At 64.5% G+C, this 21,370-nt stretch overlaps 1 protein-coding gene across 1 annotated transcript; it reads right to left on the reverse strand.

Annotated features, from left to right (window-relative positions):
• Positions 1-993: 993 nt before the first annotated feature.
• Positions 994-16,408, reverse strand: RBM38 (RNA binding motif protein 38). The gene is made up of 4 exons (XM_039236902.1): positions 15,990-16,408; positions 15,071-15,194; positions 14,538-14,592; positions 994-2,508 (listed from the first exon to the last, which is right to left on the reverse strand). The coding sequence occupies exons 1-4, from the start codon at positions 16,155-16,157 to the stop codon at positions 2,205-2,207; spliced, it is 651 nt and encodes a 216-aa protein (XP_039092833.1). The 5' UTR covers positions 16,158-16,408; the 3' UTR covers positions 994-2,204.
• Positions 16,409-21,370: the final 4,962 nt, after the last annotated feature.

Consider the following 21,370-nt stretch of genomic DNA (forward strand, 5'->3'; position numbering starts at 1 on the left):
CAGCTGGTTCCATCCTACCCTCAACTCAGCTCCTCCTGCCACATTCCCCTCGCTGCCCCTCCTCCAGCCACGCTGGCCTCCTTGGGCCATGCATCCTACCCCAGGCCCTTTGCACTTGCTGCTGTCTGCCTAGAACCCATTCTCCAGAACCCTGTGAGACCCGCTTCACAGTGCTGATAAGCAACCAAAACGATCCTGTTTGTAGGCCTGTCAGGTCACCCCCACTAGACCACATACCCCAACGGGTAGCACCCGGTCTGTTTTATGTCTCCCTCCAGTGCTTTGCCTCTGACCCGCACATTTCTTGGAATGAATGAATTCACCTCCTCTCCAGGCTAAATGCCTCCTCTGTGAGTCCCCGGTGATTTCTCCAGCATGGAGCTGGGGCTCCAGCGGAGTTCTGGGAAATGCTAGAACTACCCCTAGGCTGGGCCCCCTCAGCCCCGGACGGAGACTTCCCTCCCTTGACCGTGCACCTGCTTGCCTCCCAGCATCCCCCGGGGCAGCTGGCCCAGACACTGTTCTCTGCTCTCAGCAGCCCCCACTCAGGTTCTTCCAGAAGCACCCGCCCTTCCTGGGGCTGTGCCCCCCATTCCACGGGGATCTGGGAGCCACCCGTCACACCACCCCGCGGGCCGGCCCGGCCCCCACTCCCAGGTCGCTGCTCACGCGCATCACCCACGTGGAGCGAGTCAGTCTTCCTCGGGTCCTAGGCTGACTGCGGGGCAGGGCGGGGGCGTCCGCTCCTTCCCCGTTCACGGAAAGGTGGGTGGAAACAGGACCCCATCTGTCCGCTCCCTCTGGAGCCCAGAGGCCAGTGCCGGGCAGGGCTCAACCGACACCGGACTAAAACGCCCGCTCCCAAGCCGTGACACCTAGTGATCGCCGTGGCGGGGGAGGGGGCAGTGATGGCCGAGGCCCCCTGTTCAAGAGAAAAATCACAGGCCAAGTTTTTCTTTAAAGAAAACAAGTTTTATTTTTATAATCAGAACGTTCTAATAAAAATATTATTATAATATTAGCTACCTTTATTTTCTGGGCTTTGACTCAGTACCAGGCGTGCCGCGAGGCGTGTGCCCGCGTCAGTCAGCCCCCTGAGGCCACCCACTTCCCTGAGGTAGGTCCGAAGGAACACCCCCAGCGCCCCCAGCTCGGTGGCCCGCCCCCCGTCTCCTGTGCGAGCCTGCCCCTCGGCTCACTCCCCTCTTCCTGAGTGGGGGCCACTGCACAGCCCAGGTGCCCCGGCCGGGAGCCCCCCCACCCCCCGGGCGGCCTGTTGGAACCTCTCGCCTCCCCCGCCCCCCCGCCCAAGACAGAGCCCCCTTCCAGGAAGGCAGGAGGTGTCTCTGCTCGGCCCCACTGCCCCGGCGGGTACGGAGCAGGTGACCCCACGAGGGAGGGAGCCAGGGCCCTGCCCTCCGACAGCGTCACCTCGGGCCACACTCCCTCCTGCCCTTTGTGGCTGGCAGGGGACAAACTGAGACAGCTTCCTGTCCCAGAGGGACCTGCCTGGAGGCTCCGGCCGTGAGCTGGCAGGTGACATGGCTGCTGCGGCCTCCTTGCGTGGAGCCGTCGACAAAAGCGAGTCTCTCAAAGTCAAAAATAGGTGCTGGATTCTTGGTGGTGGGAGGTCCCATTGAAAAAATAGACTACGATTCTGAAATCATCTTAGTAGCAAAATAAGGACGATAAGAAAAAAGTTGCAGCTCGACAGAAGGGGAAGTGGGCCGGCTCCCCGTCGCCAGCGTGGGGCGGGCTGTCGCCTAGTAAATGCGGGTTCCGGAGGCGGACGGTCCCCCCACACCCCTGCCACGCAGCTCACCGCCCGCTTCTGCTGCTCCCTCGGGTGCCCCCGCAGCAAGGCATCTCCGAGCGGGACGCAGGGCAGCCAGTCTGGGGAGGGGGCGAGGGGCCCCGGCCGGGTGCTGCGGGGACAGGTCTGTGGGCGCATGGGACGAGGGGAGGGCAGGGGCGGGGGGGGGGCAGAAGGCTGGCGGTGTGTGCGAGGTCTGGGTTGTATCTTCAAAGAGCTCTCGGCCGTTCCTGTTTCCCAAAGGGCCCCCTCAGGACGGCGGGCCCTGGACTTAAAGGGACGTGGTCTCCAGTCCGTCCGGGGTCAGGCGGGGCTCCCGCGGGGTCCCCAGAGGTACGTGTGCAGGCGCCCAGCCGGCCGCTTCCCTGGCGTGCGGGTGACGGGGCGGCCGTCACTGCATCCTGTCGGGCTGCAGCTGCGGAGGCTGGTACTGCACGAACGTGGTGCCCGCGGGGGCTGCGGCCGACAGCGCCTGAGGCACGGCGGCCGGGTAGCCATAGCCCACGAAGCTGGCGGCCGTGGCGGGCGAGGCGGCGTACGGGTACTGGTCAAAAGCGGCCGGCGGGTACTGGGCGTAGGCCGGGCTGGCTGGCGTGTACTCGATGTAGGGCGACGACAGCGGCGGCATGGGGGCCGCCGGGATCACCACGCTGGGCTGGACGATGGCTTGTGGGTAGATGTAGTGGGGGGTCAGCCTGTGGGGACCAAGCACAAGGTCAGGGTCAGGGTCAGGCGACAGAGCCGGGAAGCGGGCTCCGGGCGAAGGAGCTGATGCCGTGTCCCCGCTCGCGAGTCATCTGTAAAACGGGGATGGGCAACAACATCTTCCTTCAACTCACCAGATGTGCTCCTGCCACGGGGCCTTTGCGCTGTTTGCTCTGACTGTTCCCACTGCCCACAGAGCCCCCCTGGCCCAACCCAACGCTCTGCACTCCGGCCTCCCCCCCCCATAGGCCCAGCTCTGTGATCTGGGGGGACCGGGCTTAAAAATGATTCAGTTTTCAGACGGTGACATAAGAGCATCAAATCTAGGGAGGCCCCGAGTGACGGCCCAGCTCACACCCCGGCCTCCACTTCCCTGCTCATCTTCCCAACAGCCGCCACTACCAGGTGACGCGCTGCACCATCCCGCCCTCCTCCTCAGCTCCGCCCCGGCCACCGCGACCCAGCACCCGGCCCGCAGCAGCTGCTCCCAGAGGCGAGGCACGAAGGACATCAGCGTAGGTGCAGGGGACGCAAAGTACCATGAGCAAGGCCACTTACCATCCTGTGCCCCCTGACCACCCCCTATCCCCCCAGTGCCCACAGCACTGGGTCCAAAACCGAAACGCCTTCCCACCGACTGGCCGGACCCGCCCTCAGGCTGCCCTTCACGTCAGCATCTTGTTCCACAGCAGAGAATGGAGCTCGGAGGGTCGGCGGCTCGGCCAAGGCCCTGCAGCCATGAGGCAGCAGGGACCCTCCTAATGCACATCTCTCCCAGGCCGTGGGCTGACGTTACTGTGTGCCAGCCTTCCTGGCAGGGACAAAGTCCCACGTGTCACAGATGGGAGACGGGGGCGCCGGAAGGCAGTGTCGGGGAGGGCCGGCTCTGCCAACCAGATACTGGGTGCCCTGGGCAAGTGGCCGGGCCTCTCTGGGCCTCACAGCCTGTCAGGTATGCGACAGCCTCATCAGGGCAGACGGTGCAGCCCTTGGCATCAGCCTCTCCTCCACCTCTTCTCACACCAGCACCGGGCGCCCCGGACCCCAGCTCCTTTCTGCACCTGCGGGCGGGGCCCACCACTCCCTCCGGCCCCTGCTCCCGAGAGAAGCTGTTCTGCCGAGTTCCCCGGCACTCAGCGAGGCAGCCACCAGGGTGGCCCTCGGAGCCACTGGGCGCGAGCCTCTCCCCCACTGGGCCCCCCACATCCGAGAGGAGCCCTCACTCTGGAACAAAGACAGACGTGCTAAGGGGCCCAGGGCAGCACCCACAGGGTCGGGACAAACCCAAGGAAGCCGGAGAGCCACCTGCGGGGACTGGGGAGCCACCTGCGGGGCCGGAGCAGCATCCCAAGTCCCTCCAGACGCGCCACATGCGGTGGCAGGGAGACCGGGCGGCCACGCTCAGCCCACGCCAACCAGAGGTGCTGTTTACACGCGGAACTACGGACGATAAGCAGCCACACATGTGACTGTATCCGCGTAAGGAGGCTGAGGAGGCCGCGGGTGGGGGAGGCTGCCCGTGGGACAGGCCGTTCTCACGGGTCCGGGAATCAACGTCCCGAGCGCACAGGAGGGGCTGGCTGAGGGCTCGGGTCGTCGCAGGCCGACGGGCTCCCCAGCACGACCAGGAAGAAGAGGCGGAACTCACGAGGGCCACCCGCCCCCCACGGCGGGACCAACCACCACGGTCTCTCCACGCGGCGACAGGATGACGCGCCACGGCGTGGGTGAGCCCTGAGGACGCGCCAAGCAGGGGACGCCGGGCCCAGGCCATGTAACGCAGGGTCCCCTCACCAGGATGCGTCCACACAGGCCAACCTGGAGGAGACGGTAGCAAAGTAGCAGGGGCCTTGCAGGGGGTCCGGGCCGGGGGCACTAAGGGGGCTCCTCTCAGGGTGGCAGACGAGCCCCAGGTCAGGCAGCGCACGTATCTGTGCACGGTTGTGAACACGCTTCGCACCTGGCGGCCTGGCATTAGCACAACGGGGCGGACGGAGAGAGGGGGCGCGCGGGGCTGGCGGCGAACCCGGCGGGGAGCCCAGGGCACACCTGCCCGGGCCTGTGGGGCCACCAGCGGCCCCCGCGTCACCCTCTCCGCTGCCCTGCGAGGCGGCAGCGCCCCAGGGTCACCACAGCAACAGCCAGGCTGGCAGCTGGCCGCGCCTCCCCACCCCCACCCTCGGCCACGTCTGCCAGGAGGCCCCAGGCGGCTTCCACCGGGATCCCCAGGCTCTGGCTCCGGGCCCCAGGGCCCAACCCCCCACGGCCCCCACGCCCTCTGCCCCCACGTAAACAGAGCCGGGCCTGGGTTCGAACCTTGCTCAGTCTCCTGAGAAGAGCAACAGCCTTCTCGCGTTTGCTCCGGAGCGGGATAGGGTGGCGAGCGGACCACACAGCCCCTGGGCCCCCGCGGCTCACATTCCAGGACGGGACACACACACAAACATACCAACCCAGCAACTGGGGCTGGGGCCACAGGGAGTGGTCAGGGAGGGCTTCTCGGAGGAGAGAGCAGCTGCACCGAGCCACAAGGACAAGGCGGAGCGGCCGTGGGGGAACAGCGAGGAAAAGGCTGAGGCTGGAGCGCACGTGTGACGGGAGGCGAGGGCACCGGGCTGTCTGCTTAGAGACCAGCTCCCCAGGCACCCGCCCACCCGAGCTGCGCCCCGAAGTACCTGCGGTCAAGGCCATCCCCGCCTGGGCCGCACCTGCCTGCCACCCGCTGGAGCTCGCACCTCCCCTGCCCCGCACCCCAGGGCCTCACCCGAGGCTCAGCTCTGGGCCGGAGACCAGGTTCCCTGCGGAGAATGACAAGGGCTCCCGAAGTCGGGGCGCTTCCCGGGAAAGGAGCCACACAGACACACGATGAGGCGTGTCTTGGGTGGCGCCCCCACCCGGCTCCCGGGAACATCCCTTAGCTCGAGGCTCGGGACGCCCGAGCCCAGAACTTCTCCAAACACGGGTGAGGACACCCCTGCCTTAGACGCCCCGGAAGCATTTGCCAAAAATGTGGGTCCCTGCAGACCGAGGAGTCAGGGAGGGTGAGAGGCTCCGGGGTCTGGATGCACGCCCACACTCGGACCGCTGCCTAGACTGGGCCTCACACCGTCCACACAGAAGGATCCGGGGCAGCAAAAATGACAGGGGACAGGCGCCGGGCGGCTCAGTCGGTGGAGCGCCCGATGCCTGACTCGGGCTCAGATCGTGATCTCACAGTGGGTGAGACAGAGCCCCGTGTCAGAGTGCGGAGCCTGCCCTTCCCCACTCTCACGCACACTCTCTCAAAATAAGCTTCATAAATAAATATGTAAGAAAGTAAGGCAGGCAGGGGCGCCTGGGTGGCTTAGTCAGTTAAGCGTCCGACTTTAGCTTAGGTCATGATCTCGCGGTTCGGTTCAGACCCCGTGTCGGGCTCTGTGCTGACTGCCAGCTCAGAGCCTGGAGCCTGTTTCAGTCCGTGACTCCCTCTCTCTCTGACCCTCCCCTGCTCACGCTGTCTCTCTCTCTCTCTCTCCTAGAAATAAATAAAACATTAAAAAAAAAAAAAAAAAAGAAAGTAAGGCAGGCAGACGACGGGGTTCTGGCCACACCTCCCCCAGGCCGAGCCAGGTGGGGCAGCGGTCACATCCACCGGGTTCCACACGACGCTGGCAGTGCTGGAGCTCGGTCGCAGCCTCCCCGGGTGGGGGAGGAACTGCTAGCTTGGGGAGGCAGGGAGGCCCCGTTTCCGGACACGCCAGGAGGCTGCACACCTGCACCTGTCCGCCTCCTTCCCTCGAGGCTCTGCCCGCCCCCCAATCTATGCAAAAGGCCCAAGACAACCCACAGAGCACTTGGAAGCCGCAAGAGGCGCCGTGTCCCCGCATTTTGCGCGGTCCCACGCCAGCCAGCGGCCCGGTGCTGCCTCCTCGCCCCACACGCCGCCCACGAGGACGCCCAGCTCACGAGCCCGCCTGCATCTCCCAGAGGCCACAGGCGGCAGGCGGTCCCAGTGCAGGGCCCAGCAGGCTCCTGTCCCGACCAAGCTGCTCAGTGGATCCTGAGATGGGACCCCGACCAGCGTGTGCGCCCCAGACCCGGACCAAGAGGAAAAGAAGGAAGAGGGTCCCACCGCAGACACAGCCACAAAGCCCCAGGAGGCGGGGGCGCCCCCGTGGCTTCTCCGGCACGCTCTCCCCTCGGCGCCGCACTGGGATTTGCAGAGGGCAACCTCAGGGCCTGCCGTGAGGACTGGGACCCCCCCTCAACAGGGATCTCAGCCAGGGCCCCCTTCCCCCCAAGGACCCCAGACCATGCCTGGGACATTTCTGGGCGCCAACCTGGTGGGTGCAGCAGAGGGACGTGGCCGATACCCCGCAGGGCAGGGACGGCCACCCGGAGAATCCTCCGCATCATGTCCCCTCTCACACGCACAGACCCGCAAAGCAATGGGCAGATGCCGGGCTCTTTACTGCCCCCATGACCCGACGCTCTGGCCTGGCGCTGGAAAGGCGGCCAGGTGGGGATGGAGGAGCCGAGGGGCAGGGGTGCATGCACACACGTGTGAGCTGCACACGTGCACACAGGGAACCACTGAGCTTCTGGGGGAGAAAGCGAGCCCAGCTGAACCTCCTTCCTGAGCAAAGCCCCATGGCCCTCCCCAGGCTCAGGCTCACACCCCTCCCCAGCCCCGTCTCCAGCCCCCCCCCCACCACCTACCCCCCTCCCCGGCACACGGCAGCAGCATGAGGCCCTGGTCAAGGGGCGACGGGGGCAGGGCCTGTGTGCCAGGCAGGTTCCCTGCCACCCTAGTCCCCAGAAAGGTCGGGGCACCACCAGCCTCCAGGCACTTGATCTTCAGGCCTCTGGAAAAGCCACAGGCTGCACAGCACACCGCGGGCGAAGGCCACTCTGCAGCCTGGGCGGGAGCCCCGCGTCCTGCCCGCACCCACCCCAGACACCCCTGATCCCCCAACGGTGCCTGTTCTCCACACCCCACCCGCCTCTCAGACGGTCAAGCCTCCGTCTACCACACCACATCGAAGCAGGTCCTCTGTCCCTCCTTCCGCCCCCATCTGGTGGCCAGAGGGTCATCTTAAAAACAGCCAAGACAAGGCATCTAGGGGGCTCAGTTAAGCATTCAACTCTTGATCTCGGCTCAGGTCACGATCTCACGGTTCATGGGATCAAGCCTGTGTCAGGCTCTCCACTCTCTCTCAAAACAAATAAACTTAAGTAAACAAATAAATAAATCCAAGAGACCGAGCCACCCCCAGGACCAGAAGCCTCCAGTGGCCCCCACACCACCCAGAAGCAGACCGTTCCCCCCACGGCTTCCCACACAACCAAGCCTTGACTCCCCCTCAACTTATCTCTCCCCACTGTCCCTGCTCCCCCACCCTGTTCCCCAGATGCCACGGGCCCCCACACCACAGGGCCTTTGCACCCGCTATCCCTTTGCTTGTGCGCTTCTTCCCACAGTTCAAACCTCCCTTCCTCAGGGGCCTTCCCGGACCCACCCCAGGTCAACGGCAGCACTGCCCACCCACCAGCTCCCTTTCTTCCTTACAACCTGAAGCCTCTGTGTCCTTTACTTCATGTTCTATGTTCTCAATGAAAATGTAAGCCCTCTGCGGCCGGGCACTTGGCGCTGACCGCTGGGCCCCATCACCCGATGTGGAGGGCCTCATGCAGGCCGCATGATTGCTGGCACCAGGTGGCTAAGGAGCCTCCCCGAGGGATGCTAACTGGGTCCGGGGACAGAAGGTGAAGCCCCTTCAAAGGCAAAGGAAGCAGCGCAGCTGGAAACGGCCACCGCTGGGCACAGCCCTGCTCGGCAAGCCACGGCCGGGGACCCGGGAGACACGGAAGCTGCCAGCTCCGTCGGAGGCTGGCTCTGGCCCTCACCAGGTGCCGGGCGGCCTCAGCACTGCCTCTGTGGGGCGAGCGAGGCCACCTCACTGCTAGGGCCGCGTGAGGATCTAATGCTCGGGGCGCCCCAGAGAACGTGGCAGCACTCATGACCTCCTCGGGCCTGAGGGACCACAGGAATGGCCCCCAAGCCAGCCCAGATGCGCGGAAAGCCCTCCCTGTCACGGCCACCTGGCCCCTGCCCCAGGGGATCAGCCCAGGAGCCCTGGAGGGAAAACCGGACAGCCGGGCCCTGGGTCAGAGCCTAACGGTCAGGTGACCCGACGCTCCCCAGGCTGGCTCCGACCAGGTGCCGTGACCTCCAGGACTGGGGTCCCGCAGGCTCCTTCCAGTCCACTGGGAGCCGCGATGTCTGCCAGGACCCAGGGCCCGATCAAGCGCAGCCCAGCGGACTCGGCCCAGTGGAGGCTCAGGGGCAAGAGCCCTGCGCCTGGACCCTGGCCCTGCCTGTCCCAGTCCCTCATGTCTCTGGCCTGTTTCCCCATCTGCACACTGAAGGTGGCACGGAGCCTGCCGCGGCCTCCGCTGCGTCCCCAGAGGCCCCTGCAGGCGGCAGGTCTCAGGAGGCGAAGCAGCCGACTCTCGCACACGCTCAAAGCAAAACTCGGCGCGGCCTCGGAGGTCTCGTTTTCAGAAAGCAGAGCCACCCCCAAGAAAGAGAATAAAAAAGGCAAATGAGCCCATTTCACTTTTTCTGCTCTCTGGAGGTTTTCGCTGGCCGTGCTGGGCCCCGGGCAGCCACCGGGCGTGCAGCTGGCGGCTTCTGGGAGGGAGGGGCGTGGAGCGGGCGCCAGGGCGGGCAGGAAACAGGCCCAGGGTGGGAATCCCCGGTGGGGAGGGGGGTTACGTGAATGCTCCCTGGGGCCACCAGACGGCGGGCAAGCGTGGGGGCCGCGGGCACAGCATGTAGGACGGGCCACCAGGGACAGTGCCGGGCCCACCCGAACTCACCCAAGCCTTCACCTCCACCTGCACCCCCTCCCCGATGCCTGTCTGACCTTCCATGTGCTCAGCCCAAACCTCTGGAACCTTCTAGGCTCTTCCTACACACATTGTTTAAGCCGTATCGTGTTCAGCAGCCCACAGCTGCTCACCCTGGCCCGAGCCCTCGAGCCAGAGGCCACACAGCTGCTCGGAGACCACAGCAGCCAAGGGGATGCTTTCAAGACACAAGTGACCCAGCCACCTCATCCTGCATCCCTCTGAATAAAACCTAAAGGCACCCCCGGGCCCCCCAACTCCCCACTTCCTCCCGCGGCTCAGGCTGGCGTCCCTGGCCGCCCCTCCCCCCCACACACCTCCAGCCACCTGGTGGGCACCCTGCAGCCTGGTCCCCCTCATCCCCACGGCATCCTCCGCCTGCCACAAAGCCAGTGAACGGGCTGAATGAATGCCCCACTTCCTGCCTCCACCCACGTGGCAGGGGTCAGGAGCACGACCACTCTGCTGAGCCCTCATCACGTTCTCGTGCAAGGTGGGGAAACTGAGGCTCAAGGAGGCAAAGTCACGACAACGAGGGATCACACGCACAGGCCACGAAAAGGGCCTCCAGGCTCTTGGCCCAGGGCTCCGGGCGCTGCAACACGGGGGACTCCCCTGCTCCTCCCGCCCCAGGGGACACCCCTGGGGGTGACTCAGACACCCACAGGCCCGTCTGTGGTCAGGCCTCCAGCCCCTGGCCCCGGGATTCTGGACGAGGCTCTCTGGCCCTCGGGCCGCCAGTTCCATCCTTGAGAGGAACCCAAGGGCCGCCCCAGAGGCCGGTTTCTGTTACAGCAGACGGGGACAAACAACAGGTGTGCACGGGCGGCCCACCGGGGAGGGCCACACGCCGGCCCACGCCTCGCTCCGGTGCCAAACAGGAAGCTACGGCGTGGGGAGCAGGGCCACCCCAGGCACCCCGAAAGTAAAAACAAGCCATGCGACGCCATGGGGGGGGGTGCGGGCACCAGCTTCCTCCCAGCCCCCACCACCTCCAGCTCTGACCTCACTTCCTGCCGCGCCCCCAAGGTGCTGGTCGCACCCCTGTCCCCCAGCGTGAGGATCTGTGGCTCACCCCCCCACACCCATTATCTACTTCGCGTTAGCAAAGAGCGATAGGATCCCGAGAAGTTGCAAAAACAGCACAGGGAGGGCCTGGGTGGCCCCCCCGGCGCGTCCCCAGCGCTGACCTCTCACGCACCCCAGCGTGCGACCGACCAGCACCCGATGCTGGCACGCTGCTGCTGCCCGGGCTGGAGGCCCCGTCAGGTTTCTGTGTTTTCTGGTGTGTTGTCTCTGACCCTCCCCCGCGGGCACGGACGGCCTTCCCACCCGCGACCCCCACGCACACGGCCCCCGCCCCCTGCTCCACCACGGCCCGCACCCTCGGGTGCACGGAGGGGTTTCCGTGGTCTGGCTTCCCCGCCGGGCAGGGAGCACCTTGAGCCCGGAACTGACGGCGTCTTTCTTACTCAGCGTCCTGCACGCCGGGCCCAGGGCGGGACGGGACCGATGCTGACAGACGAGCAACTCGGAGCACAGCCCTCTACCCACCGCCCAGCCCCGTGGGCTCCACGCTTCTGGGGAGACGCACCTCTTCCTGTCACTCCCCAGGACGGCCCCCCGCCCATGACCCAGGGACCGGGCTCAGGCCCATCAGCGCACCCGCACCGGGGCCCGGTGATGGCGGGGGCCGTGGGGCCTTCCCAGAGAGCGCAGGCGCCCCAGGACCTACGTCCAAGGGCTGGCCAGTGGAGGTGCTGGGGCCTCGCGGAAGGAAGGATGGTACTGGAGCCACCAGTTGAGGCCCCGGCCTCCCGCTCACCGGGACCTCGGACCTCCGCACCCAGCACCTGCACAGGCGGCTAGGGCGACAGGCCTTGTCAGAGGGCTGCTGGGAGATCGGTCCCCAACAAATTCCAAGTGGGCCAGGCCCCCGAGCGACCGGCTCTGTGCAAAGGCTCAGCTCTGTGCTCGAGTCAGCCCCGCGCGGTAAGAGCATCCTGGTCCCCACCACGCCGACGGGGAGATGAGCCCAGGCGGACCCTGCTGTCTGGGACCCGGGGCCCGGCCTCACCCCTGCCACAGAGCAGGGCCTGTGGTGAACGGGTGTGGAGGCCCCAGCAAGGCCCCCTTAAGAACAGGGGCGGGGGCTGTGCCCAGAGAAGCAGCTGGCCCTTCAAAAATAACCCCAGGAGAGGTTCCAAGCACAGCCAGGCCCGGGCCTGACACACACCCTCTGACACCCGGAGGTCCCTTCCAGGCAAGGCCGAAGCTCGGCCGCACGTGTCCTCCCCACAGCGCTCCACGCCTTCCTGCCCGCAGGCTGCTGACTGTCCCCCACCCCCAGGGGCCTGCCCTCTTGCGGTTAAGTCACGGGTCACCTGCCAAGAAAGGATTCTCCAAACCTCAGGCCCCGGCCCCACGTACGGTCACGTGATAGACACACACAGCCCAAGGCAGGTCCCGAAGGAGCCCATCCCCCTTAAAAATAAGTAAATAAATAAAAAATGATGGAGAGCTGAGGAAGCCAAGCAAAAAGCGTGACATGCAGGGAGTTCCCTGGCGAGTCTCCCACGCCAGTGCTCTCGGCCCCGCGGGCGAGGGTTCGACGGAGGCCTGGCCCAGAGGGCGCTGCGCAACCTCTGGAAGTGTCCAGGGCCCAGGAGCGCAGCCAGCAAGCTGGGGGACGTTCGCCCAGGCAGGACAGGGGTTAACTGGCCGACAAAGGCCGACTGGCCGGCCCTGGCTCCCGCCGTGCCCTCGCCGGGTGCCCAGCCCGCGGCGCGCAACGCCGACTGCTGAGTCAGGCCGCCTGCACTCCCGCCCGATTGTTCTCGGTCGCAAAGGCCAAAGACAAAAGGGACGCTGACAGCCTAACTCTTCCAACTGAGGGGCACTGGGGAGGGGTGCGGGGGGGGGGCAGCTGACCCAGGGCAGCCCGGCCCCACTTCTCTGGGGCAGCACCCCAAGGGCCCCTCCTGCCACCCCGCACTTCAGCGAGGGACCCTGAGAAGCTTCGGTCCGCCGGCCACTGGCAACAAAAGGGCCGGACGCTCCCTCTGACCCCGTGTCCCCAGCTGGGTCTCCGCCCCTTGGCAACAGCAAGTAGGGCCAGAGGCCTCTTCGTCGTCACAGGTATCAGATGCCACAGGCTTAGTTACAAGATGACACCGTCACCTGAAGTCGAGAGGGTGCGGCGGTAAAATCTGCGCTGACCCCCACCTCCCCTCACGGGGGTGGCACTCAAGGGAGCAGGAGGGGAAAGGTCAGGGCACCCTGCCCGCCCGCCCGCCCCAGGAGCGGCGGCTGAGAGCACGAGGCTGGGGCTGGCGGCCTGGTTTCAAGTCACGTCACTTGGGTCCCCCTGACAGACTGTCCACCTCTCTTTGCCACAGTTTTTTCATCTCGGAAGTGAGGGTTACATCAGCCCCAGCCTCAGAAGGCCGCTGTGAGGACAGAGAATGGGAGGCGGGGGCACGGAGCCCCCGGTCCCGCGTGCCGGCACCGTGCAATGTGGTCATTGTTTCTGTTGAGGAAATAACAGATGGGGAAACAGGACGCTCAGGAGGAAGGCACCACCTGCCAAGGGGACCCAGCTGAAATGTGGCAGAGCCGGGATTTGAACCTGGGTCTGCAGGCTCCGGGGTCAAGTCCTGACAGTGACTGCAGTCCTAGAAGCAGCTGCAAGGGATCTGAAAAGAGCTCAAACGTGTGCGGGGAAGGCGCCGCAGGAGGTGGACCTGGGGCCCAGTGCCAAGGCTACGGAAGATCAGGAATGCCCTCCTCCTGTGACCTGGGCCCCACGAAGGAAGAACTCAGGACGACGGCAGATGTCCCCAAATACCTCCCGAGGCGGCTCCAGACCTCTACGAAGCAGATGCCAGGCCGAGAAGGAAACCCAGAACCGCCAGCTCCCAGCCGCCCCCGGGATCCCTCCCGGGAGAACAGACCGAGAGAGCTGAGCTCCCACGCATGCCGATCCATGCCAAGGCCACCGACTCAGGCGCCGCGCGTCCAGGGAGCACCCCCAGGTCGTGGGCGTGCAACTCCTCGGCCACCCATGTGACCTGCCCGGTCCACTCGAGCCCAGTTCCCAGGCAGCCGGTGGTTCCTTGAACCGTGCCTGTTTCTAGGGCTGACACATGCGTGTGAGACACACACATACACACACACGGCTCGAAGCACGGAATCCAGAGCCCAGGATTGGGTTCTGACAGCTTGAGAGGCGCGAACATTCTAAAAGGGGCTGCCTGTGTTCTCACCGCCCTTGCCATGCCCAGGCGCACAGCCCACCCTGTGGCCACGCTCCCGGCACCCGGACACACAGCCGACATCAATCCCAGGGCCGGGGACTCACGCCGCACGGCAGGCTCCTTTGTGCCCCTGAAGTGTGTGTGTGTGTGTGTGTGTGTGTGTGTTCTTCCACAAGCAGCTGCTATGACTTATTAGACAAAAAAAAAAAAAAAAAAAGCGAGGCGAGGGCAGGATGCGCCAAATCAGAGCACGTCGGACAAAAGGCGCACAGGCCGGCCCGGTCCCGTCTCACCTTCATAAGTAACTGACCTCTGACCCCGGATGGCAGTGGCCTGCTGCCACCATCCGTCAGGCACCGGAGTGGGTCACCCGGCACCCCAAGAAGAGCGCGCAGCCGCTGGGCCCACAGAACAAGGGCAACGCTTCCAGAGCCTTCACCTGCCCTCCCCGAGGGCCTCTCCCAAAGTCTCCACCCACAGAACTCAGAGATGCCGCCGCCGTCCCCATTTCTCAGGGGTGCGGGGGGTAAACTGACGGACAACACAACTGGTCACAGGGAAGCCAGGACTTGAGACCAGGCTCCGGCAGCCTCCGGGGCTCGGGCACCCTGGCCTCTGTCAGGACCGGAGGAGCCCTCTGGGCCTTCCCCTGGCTCGCCCCGCCTCCCCACCCTCTACACGCAGCCAGGTTTCCGCAAGATCAGAGAAGCTACTGGTTCCCAGACATGGAAAGGTGGGTGCGAACGGCACCGTGGGGTCTTGACGGTCCTCGGATGAAAGACGCCCTCGGACCAAGGGGCGCCCAGGGCCTGCGTGGCCAGGTCTGCCCACTCCCCCCCCCCACTCCGCCCCAGCGGGCAGCGTCCACTCACCCGTAAGTCCGCTGGATCAAGGTGGGGTGCAGCTGCTGCACGCCAATAGCAAAGCCTGAAACGAGAGGCCATGCAGGGGCTCAGCCTCACCTAAGGGAGCAGAAGCTCACAGCCGGGCCCCCCCTCATCTATAGGGATAGATAACTGGCTTCCTCTAGGCTCCCAGGCCACTCTCCCACAAACCCCGAAGCTCCTGCCTGAGGAAGCCAAGGGAGCGGGGTAACAGCAGCCTCTGGGCGTCTGTCCCCTGATCTCCAGCCCCGGGAACAACTTCTTCCTTCCCTGGTGGACGGCTGACAACTGGCTAATGCGCCCTCCGCGCCCTGCTCTGCTGGCACACGTGCCCAGACGAAGGGGTCCCACTCCCAAGCTAGGGGACGACCGCCGGGTGTCAGCTCTGCAAGCACATGATAGCTGACAGCCACTCAGGGGGCAGGGCCGGGGCGTGGAGGGGGGGCCTTTTCCACCCAACAGATACCGACACTGAATATAGCAAACATGACGAGCCAGGGAAGGAAAACACAGGCTCTCACCCGTCTGGAGGCTCCTCGGCTTGGCACCCAGATACGCCAGGTTCACGTTGGCCTTGCGGCCGTCGATGTTGGGGTTAGGGTCCTTGCAAGCTCTCTCCGCTGCCGCCCGGTCGGCCATGGTCACCTGAAGGGGTACAGATGCCTCAGGGGCCTCTCTTGCCGCTGGGAGGAGCAGAGGGCTCACTTCTGGCCAGGGGCGCTCCCTTCCCCCTCCCTGGGGGCCAGTTACTCTGAACCTCTGACCCAGTCCCCACCGACCCCCCCACCCCCACCATGGGGCCCTCCCGCCAAGGTCCCCGGGGAGTCCAGCTCCTCCATCCAAGTTCACGTATTGGGAAACCTAGCTTTAAGGACAGAAGCGATCCCCAGGGGAGACGAGGAACTTCCCCCCTCCCCACACCGAAGGCCTGAAGCCCGGGGCCCCAGCTTGCGCTACCTGCCCCTGGGGGTGCGAATCTCCTCATGGGAGGGGTTGGGGGACACTAGTTAGAAGGAAAAGTAGGAAACATGCCTTCGGGCCGTTGTTAACTTAAACTGACGTTTGTTCTGGGCGTCTAAAGAAACTCTTGTAAAATACCGGAGGGGAGGGGGTGCTAACGGCCTCCAAAGCGCCCTGGGGTGAAACCTCTTCTGCCTCCTTGTTGATCCAGGAAGTCCTGGGAGTAGCCGCCGGTCCCCAAAGCCTATCCACAAACCCCGAGGCGCTAATTGAACACAGCGGCTCTCCCTTTTAACCAGGGAGTGCGGTGGGGGCAGGGAGACTCGGCCGAGGAGCGGCGGCGGGACGCGCAGGAGGCTGAACCTCAGCCCCGGAGCCCAGGAGGGGGCGGCAGGTGCCGGGGCGGCCGGGCGTGCGCCTGCCGGCGACTCCGCGGGTCGGTGCGGGCCGGGGTGCGCGCCCGGCCGCCGGGCCACTTACGAAGCCGTAGCCGCGAGACTTGCCCGTCTGGCGGTCGGTGATGACCACGGCCTCCTCGATGTCCCCGAAGCCCTCGAAGTACTTCCTGAGCGAGGCGTCGGTGGTGTGGTAGGGCAGGCCGCCCACGAAGATCTTGGTGAACGTGGTGTCCTTCTGCGAGCCGTGCATGGCGCCGGGGGCGGCCGGGGGCCGCGGGAAGCCCGCGCTCGGGGCGCACGGCGCGGGCTGCAGCAGCAAGGGGGGGGGGGGCGCCCCGCCGCCTACGGACCCGGGCCGCGCGGCGCGGCGCTCATGGGCGGCGGCGGAGAGCGAGCAGGACAGCAGCGGCGCCGGTCACCGCCGGGCCCGTCCGCTCGCGGGCCGCTCCCACCGTGCGCGCCCGGCTGCGCGGCGCTGCGCTCCTGCCGGCGCTGCGGGCACTCTGCGCCCCGGCGCCCGCCCCCGGGCTTTGTAAGCGGCCCCGCCCCTAGTCCGCCGCGACCACGCCCCAGCCGCGGCCCCGCCCCGCCCCGGGCGCGCGGCGGCTGCCGGGAAGCGTAGTCCCGGCCGGGGCGGCCGCGGGGCGGGGCGGCCACGCGAGCCGGAGTGAGCCGGGGCGCGTCCCCGCTGACACTGCGGCCCCGGGGGCCCCCTGCGCGCCCGCAGGGGTCTAGTGAGTTAGAGGTCAGCGACGACCAGCCATGTCTATTGAGATAGGATGCAGCTACGTATATTAAGAGGTGAAATGATTCTTGTTTTATATGCAAATATGATTCACTGGACAAAGACGTTTCAGGGCCTTTCCACGATGGGGGCTGCAGGGACGCACAGAACTTACGCCCTAGCTCCCCGGAGCCTCTAACTAAGACAAGAGACAAGTCAGCGCTAAAACTGCAGTGGACAACCACGGAGGGATAGAAGCCAGGGATCTGCGATCTAGGAAGGTCCAGAGTGGTCCCAGAGGCCCCCCTGGAGGAGGTGACCGGGCAGAGGACGTTGTGCTGGCCTCCTCCAGCTCATATCAGGGATTCCTCCCTCTAGGTGGGCGACCCTGGGGGGAAACGCAAGCTGAGGGCGGTGGGTCTCCCCGTCCCTGTCCCCAGCCATGGAAACAGGCCATCTGTGAGCCCCCGTCAGGCACGACGGGCTACAGAACTTGCTCAGTTCAGAGCTGTTGGGAAGTTCGCAACGAACAGGAGAGCATTAAGCCAAGCGTGGGGCCCTTCTGGGCTTGGGGCCCTCGAAGCCGGCCCCGCACCAACCTCCCCCGCTGGTGGGGCACTCTAGGTGCAGAGGCCGGCTCTGGGCAGCTCGGACCCTCTGCCACCCGCACAGCTGTGGGGACACCCAGTGCAGCTCTAAGTGCGGCCACTCCTGGCCTGACCCTATGGCCTGCTCTGGGACGGCGGGACACAGGCGGGGACCTGGGGGGCGGGGCAGGCCGTGCTCCCTATTCTTTCCGCCTTTGAGCCAGCACCTGGGGTGCTTGACTCCAGGCCCCCTACGCTGGGAGGGGAGCCCTCAGTTTTCAGCAGGCCTCCCCGGATCACACGCTCCTCCGTCCCAGCTCCTTCCTCCCTTGTGCGGCCCGTGTTCCTGCGGAGCCTCGGACACACTCCTGCCTCCTTTGGGGCCTTTGCCTCAACGCTTGCCCTTTATCCTGCCTTTTTTTTTTTTTTTTTAATGTTTTTATTTATTTCTGAGAGAGAGAGAGACAGCGTGAGCAGGGGAGGGTCGGAGAGAGAGAGACACACACAGAATCCGAAGCAGCTCCAGGCTCTGAGCTGTCAGCACAGAGCCCGACGCGGGGCTCGAACCCACGAACCGTGAGATCATGACCTGAGCCGAAGTCGGACGCTCAACCGACTGAGCCCCCAGGCGCCCCCCCCCCACTTTTTTCCCTTAACCTTTTATTTTTTGAGAGAGCGAGAGAGAGTGAGCAGGGGAGGGGCAGAGAGAGGATGACACGGAGTCCAAAGCAGGCGCCAGGCTCCCAGCACAGAGCCCGACACGGGGCTGGACCCCACACGCGAGATCGTGACCTGAGCCGAAACTGGACCCTCAACGGACGAACCCAAGCGCCCCTATCCTGCTATTTTCTTTATTCCAATCTACTTCTGTTTCCAGAAGCCCTGCTCAGCCAGCCGCTCATTCACAGCCCCTCTCTCCTGCTAGGTGGGACCCGGATGTTTGCTCCAGCTGTAAGGCCGGCAAGCAGAGGGCCCGCGGGAAATGTTTGTTGACTGAATGCGCGGTAGAATGGAGGAGAGGAGCGCTCTCCACCAGACAAGGGGCCCTTTTAGAGCGGCCTTTGGAAACTTTGATTAAAGTGTGGCCTAGATTTTTTCCTAGAGGCCAGGGAAGGAGGCCACTGCCCGGCCACGTGATCTTGGGCAAGCTGAGTCCCTCCCCCGGGTCTCAGTTTCCCCTTCCGTGACACACAGGGCCTCCCTGGGGCCGCGCCAGCGGTGGCCACGAGGGGCTCGGGCGGGGTGGGCGGAGCCTGTGCCCGCGGCGCCAGCAGGCGAGGCTTCCCGCCTACAAGTCCCAGAGCCGCCTGCGCGCGGCCCCGCCCACCGCGCTCCCGGAGCCCCGCCCACCGCGCTCCCGAAGCCCCGCCGGACAAAACCCGGGCGGGGGAGGCGCGCGGGCCGGGAGCGCGGCTGCACGCGGGGCGGCCGGCGTCTGTCTAGCACGTGCTGGCGCCGCGGGGGCCTGGGGGCCTGAGCCAGGGCGGCCGCCCAGGGCGGGGCACGGGCTGCGAAAACGGGAACGCGCGGGGCTCCGGCGGGGCGTTTGTGCACCTCGCGCGGCTGCCCGGCCCGGAAGGGGGCCGGGGGCCGTGTGTGGCTTACCGGGCGGATGCCCGCGTAGGGTTTCGTTCGCTCGTGCATCCTGTGCCCCCTCATGTCTGCGTCCCCGGCCTCTCTGCCCACGGGGGGCCGCACTTTCCCACGTGCCTCCACTTCTGCTTGAGACTCAGGACTCAGCCAACACATACTCAGTAATGACCTATCAGGTGTCGGGGTGGGAGGGAGGGGGAGGGGAGGGGGTGGGGGGAGGGAGGGGACGGGGGGAGGGGGGGAGTCTTCCAGGCCCCGAGACGCTGCACGTAGGAAACCAACATAACCGCCTCACCACCACCCTAAGAGCTTACGTTTTAGGAGGAGGAGGGAGAAGGCGAATGAATGAAAGGTGAATATTATGTTTATATTTAGGTAAATGTTTCCGGTTAGGCCGTGAGAAGGGAGCAAAGAGGAACAGAGAGATGGCCGAGTGAGAACTGTTCTGTTAGAGTCAGGAAAGGCCTGTGCGAATGGGTAAGAGCCGGAGCCATTGGAGGATGGGGGACAGCAGAGGGAATAGAATGCAAGGGCTCAGAGCCACCAACATTTATCCTTGTTTAATGTTTATTTATTTTTGAGAGAGAGAGAGAGACAGCGCGAGCAGGGGAGGGGCAGAGAGAGAGGGAGACACAGAATCTGAAGCAGCTCCAGGCTCCCAGCTGTCAGCACACAGCCCGACACAGGGCTTGAACTCACAAATGGTAATATCATGACTGGAGTCGAAGTTGGCTGCTTAACCAACTGAGCACCCCAGGAGTCCCCCAATATATTTAAAAAAATGTTAATGTTTATTTTTGAGAGAGAGCGAGAGAGCTCAGTGGGGGAGGTTCAAAGAGAGAAGGGGACGGAGGATCTGAAGTGGGCTCTGGGCTGACAGCCCAATGCAGTGCTCGAACTCATGAACCGTGAGATTGTGACCTGAGCCAAAGTCAGACACTTAACCAACTAAGCTACCCAGGTGTCCCGTACGTAACATTGAGTACTGGGCACTTTTCTGTGGTGGATCCTCAGAGACTGCTAATAATAAAGGTCATTTGTCCTGGCCTGTTTGGGGTCAGGTCCTTGACTAGGTGACTTACATATAATAGATGATTTAACCTTGGGGCACCTGGGTGGCTCAGTTGGTTAAGCCTCCGACTTCGGCTCAGGTCATGATCTCATGGTTTGTGGGTTCGAGCTCCACTTTGGGCTCTGTGCTGACAGCTCAGCGCCTGGAACCTGCTTCGGATTCTGTGTCTCCCTCTCTCTCTCTGCCCCTCCCCTGCTCTCGCTCTGTCTGTCTGTCTGTCTCTCAAATGTAAATTTAAAGAAATTTTAGATGATTTTTAACCTCAAAACAGTCCTTGTCATATGTGGGTACTATTAGCCCAGTTTAAGGTGGTGGGCACAGAGGCTCAGAGGTGCTTCCCCAGGGCCACCAAGTGAATGATGACCAATCCATGACCCCCTTTGATTCTCCTCACAGCCTTTAGGGAGGATCTGTCTCCCCACTTTGAGGGCTGGGCGGGTTGGACCTGGGAGACGTTAAGAGAAGTGATTGAGTGGAAGTCTTAGGGGGAAAGCCCAGACTCTCAGGTCGGGGAACATCAGCCTTATCTGGGACCATGCCTGGGTGTGTGCACCTGTTATGAGTTGAATTGTTTCTCCCCCAAAATATGCTCAAGTCCTAACCCCTGGTGCCCACAAGTGTGACATTATTTGGAGGTTTTCATAACATAATCAGTGTAAGAGAAAGTCACATTGGATTCGTACGAGGCCTAATACTGTGAGTACTGTCCTTACAGGAAGCCCACGTTAAGGGACAGACATAGGGAGAAGCCCATGTGACAATAGTGGCAGAGAGTGAAGGGATGTACGCACTGGCCCGGGAGCATCATGATGGCTGGGAGCACCAGAAGCTGCGAGAAAGGCGCGTGTGGAACAGACTCTCCCTTCTTCGTGCGCTCAGAGGGCGTACAAGTCCCGCCGCTGCCTTGAGTCTGGACCTCTGGCCCCAGAACGAGCAAATAACTTTCTGTTGTCTTCTGATGACCACCCAGTGTGTGGCCATCTGCTGTGGCAGCCCCAGGACATGAACGCGATTGGAGAGATGAGGACAGAGCCCTGGGCAGGTGGAATCACGCAGCCTGTCCCGCTCGCGTCTTGGACCCGCCTTCAGAGCCGTGTGGGGGTCCGGGGACTCCTGGGTGTCATGCCAGGACCCAGGCCTGGGAAGCAGCCCTGTACCTCCCTGGGTTCAGCCGCTCAGCCGGGAAAGAGGGGGGGGGGGATCCAAGAAAGGATTCCTCCGCTTAGAACATCACCAGCTTCTGTCCAGTCCCATCCTTGCTGCCCAGCCCCCACTGGGAACAGAACCAGCGCCTGCCTCCCCTGCGCCCCTCCGGGGGGTCTTTCCCGCAGCGAGGGCCAGGCGAGGACCCCACCATCCCCACCTGCGGCTCACAGGCCCCATCTGGCCGCAGCCCGAGAATCGACTCTGATCTGTCTTTTGTTTTCTGTCCATCCCGGAACGCGGTCAGCCTGGCGTTTGGGTCAGTGGATCACTGAGCTGGATCC

This window comes from Hyaena hyaena, unplaced genomic scaffold (assembly GCF_003009895.1).
Source record: "Hyaena hyaena isolate Hyena2069 unplaced genomic scaffold, ASM300989v1 scaffold_119, whole genome shotgun sequence".
Classification (NCBI taxonomy): Eukaryota; Metazoa; Chordata; class Mammalia; order Carnivora; family Hyaenidae; genus Hyaena; species Hyaena hyaena.

What these genes read in the sequence shown, in the direction of transcription:
- RBM38 (XM_039236902.1), bottom strand. Translation starts at nt 16,157, where the DNA reads ATGCACGGCTCGCAGAAGGACACCACGTTCACCAAGATCTTCGTGGGC. An exon ending in AGTCTCGCGGCTACGGCTTC is followed by an intron (nt 15,195 to 15,989) that starts GTAAGTGGCCCG and finishes GTACCCCTTCAG; the next exon opens with GTGACCATGGCCGACCGGGC. An exon ending in TTGATCCAGCGGACTTACGG is followed by an intron (nt 2,509 to 14,537) that starts GTGAGTGGACGC and finishes TGGTCCCCACAG; the next exon opens with GCTGACCCCCCACTACATCT.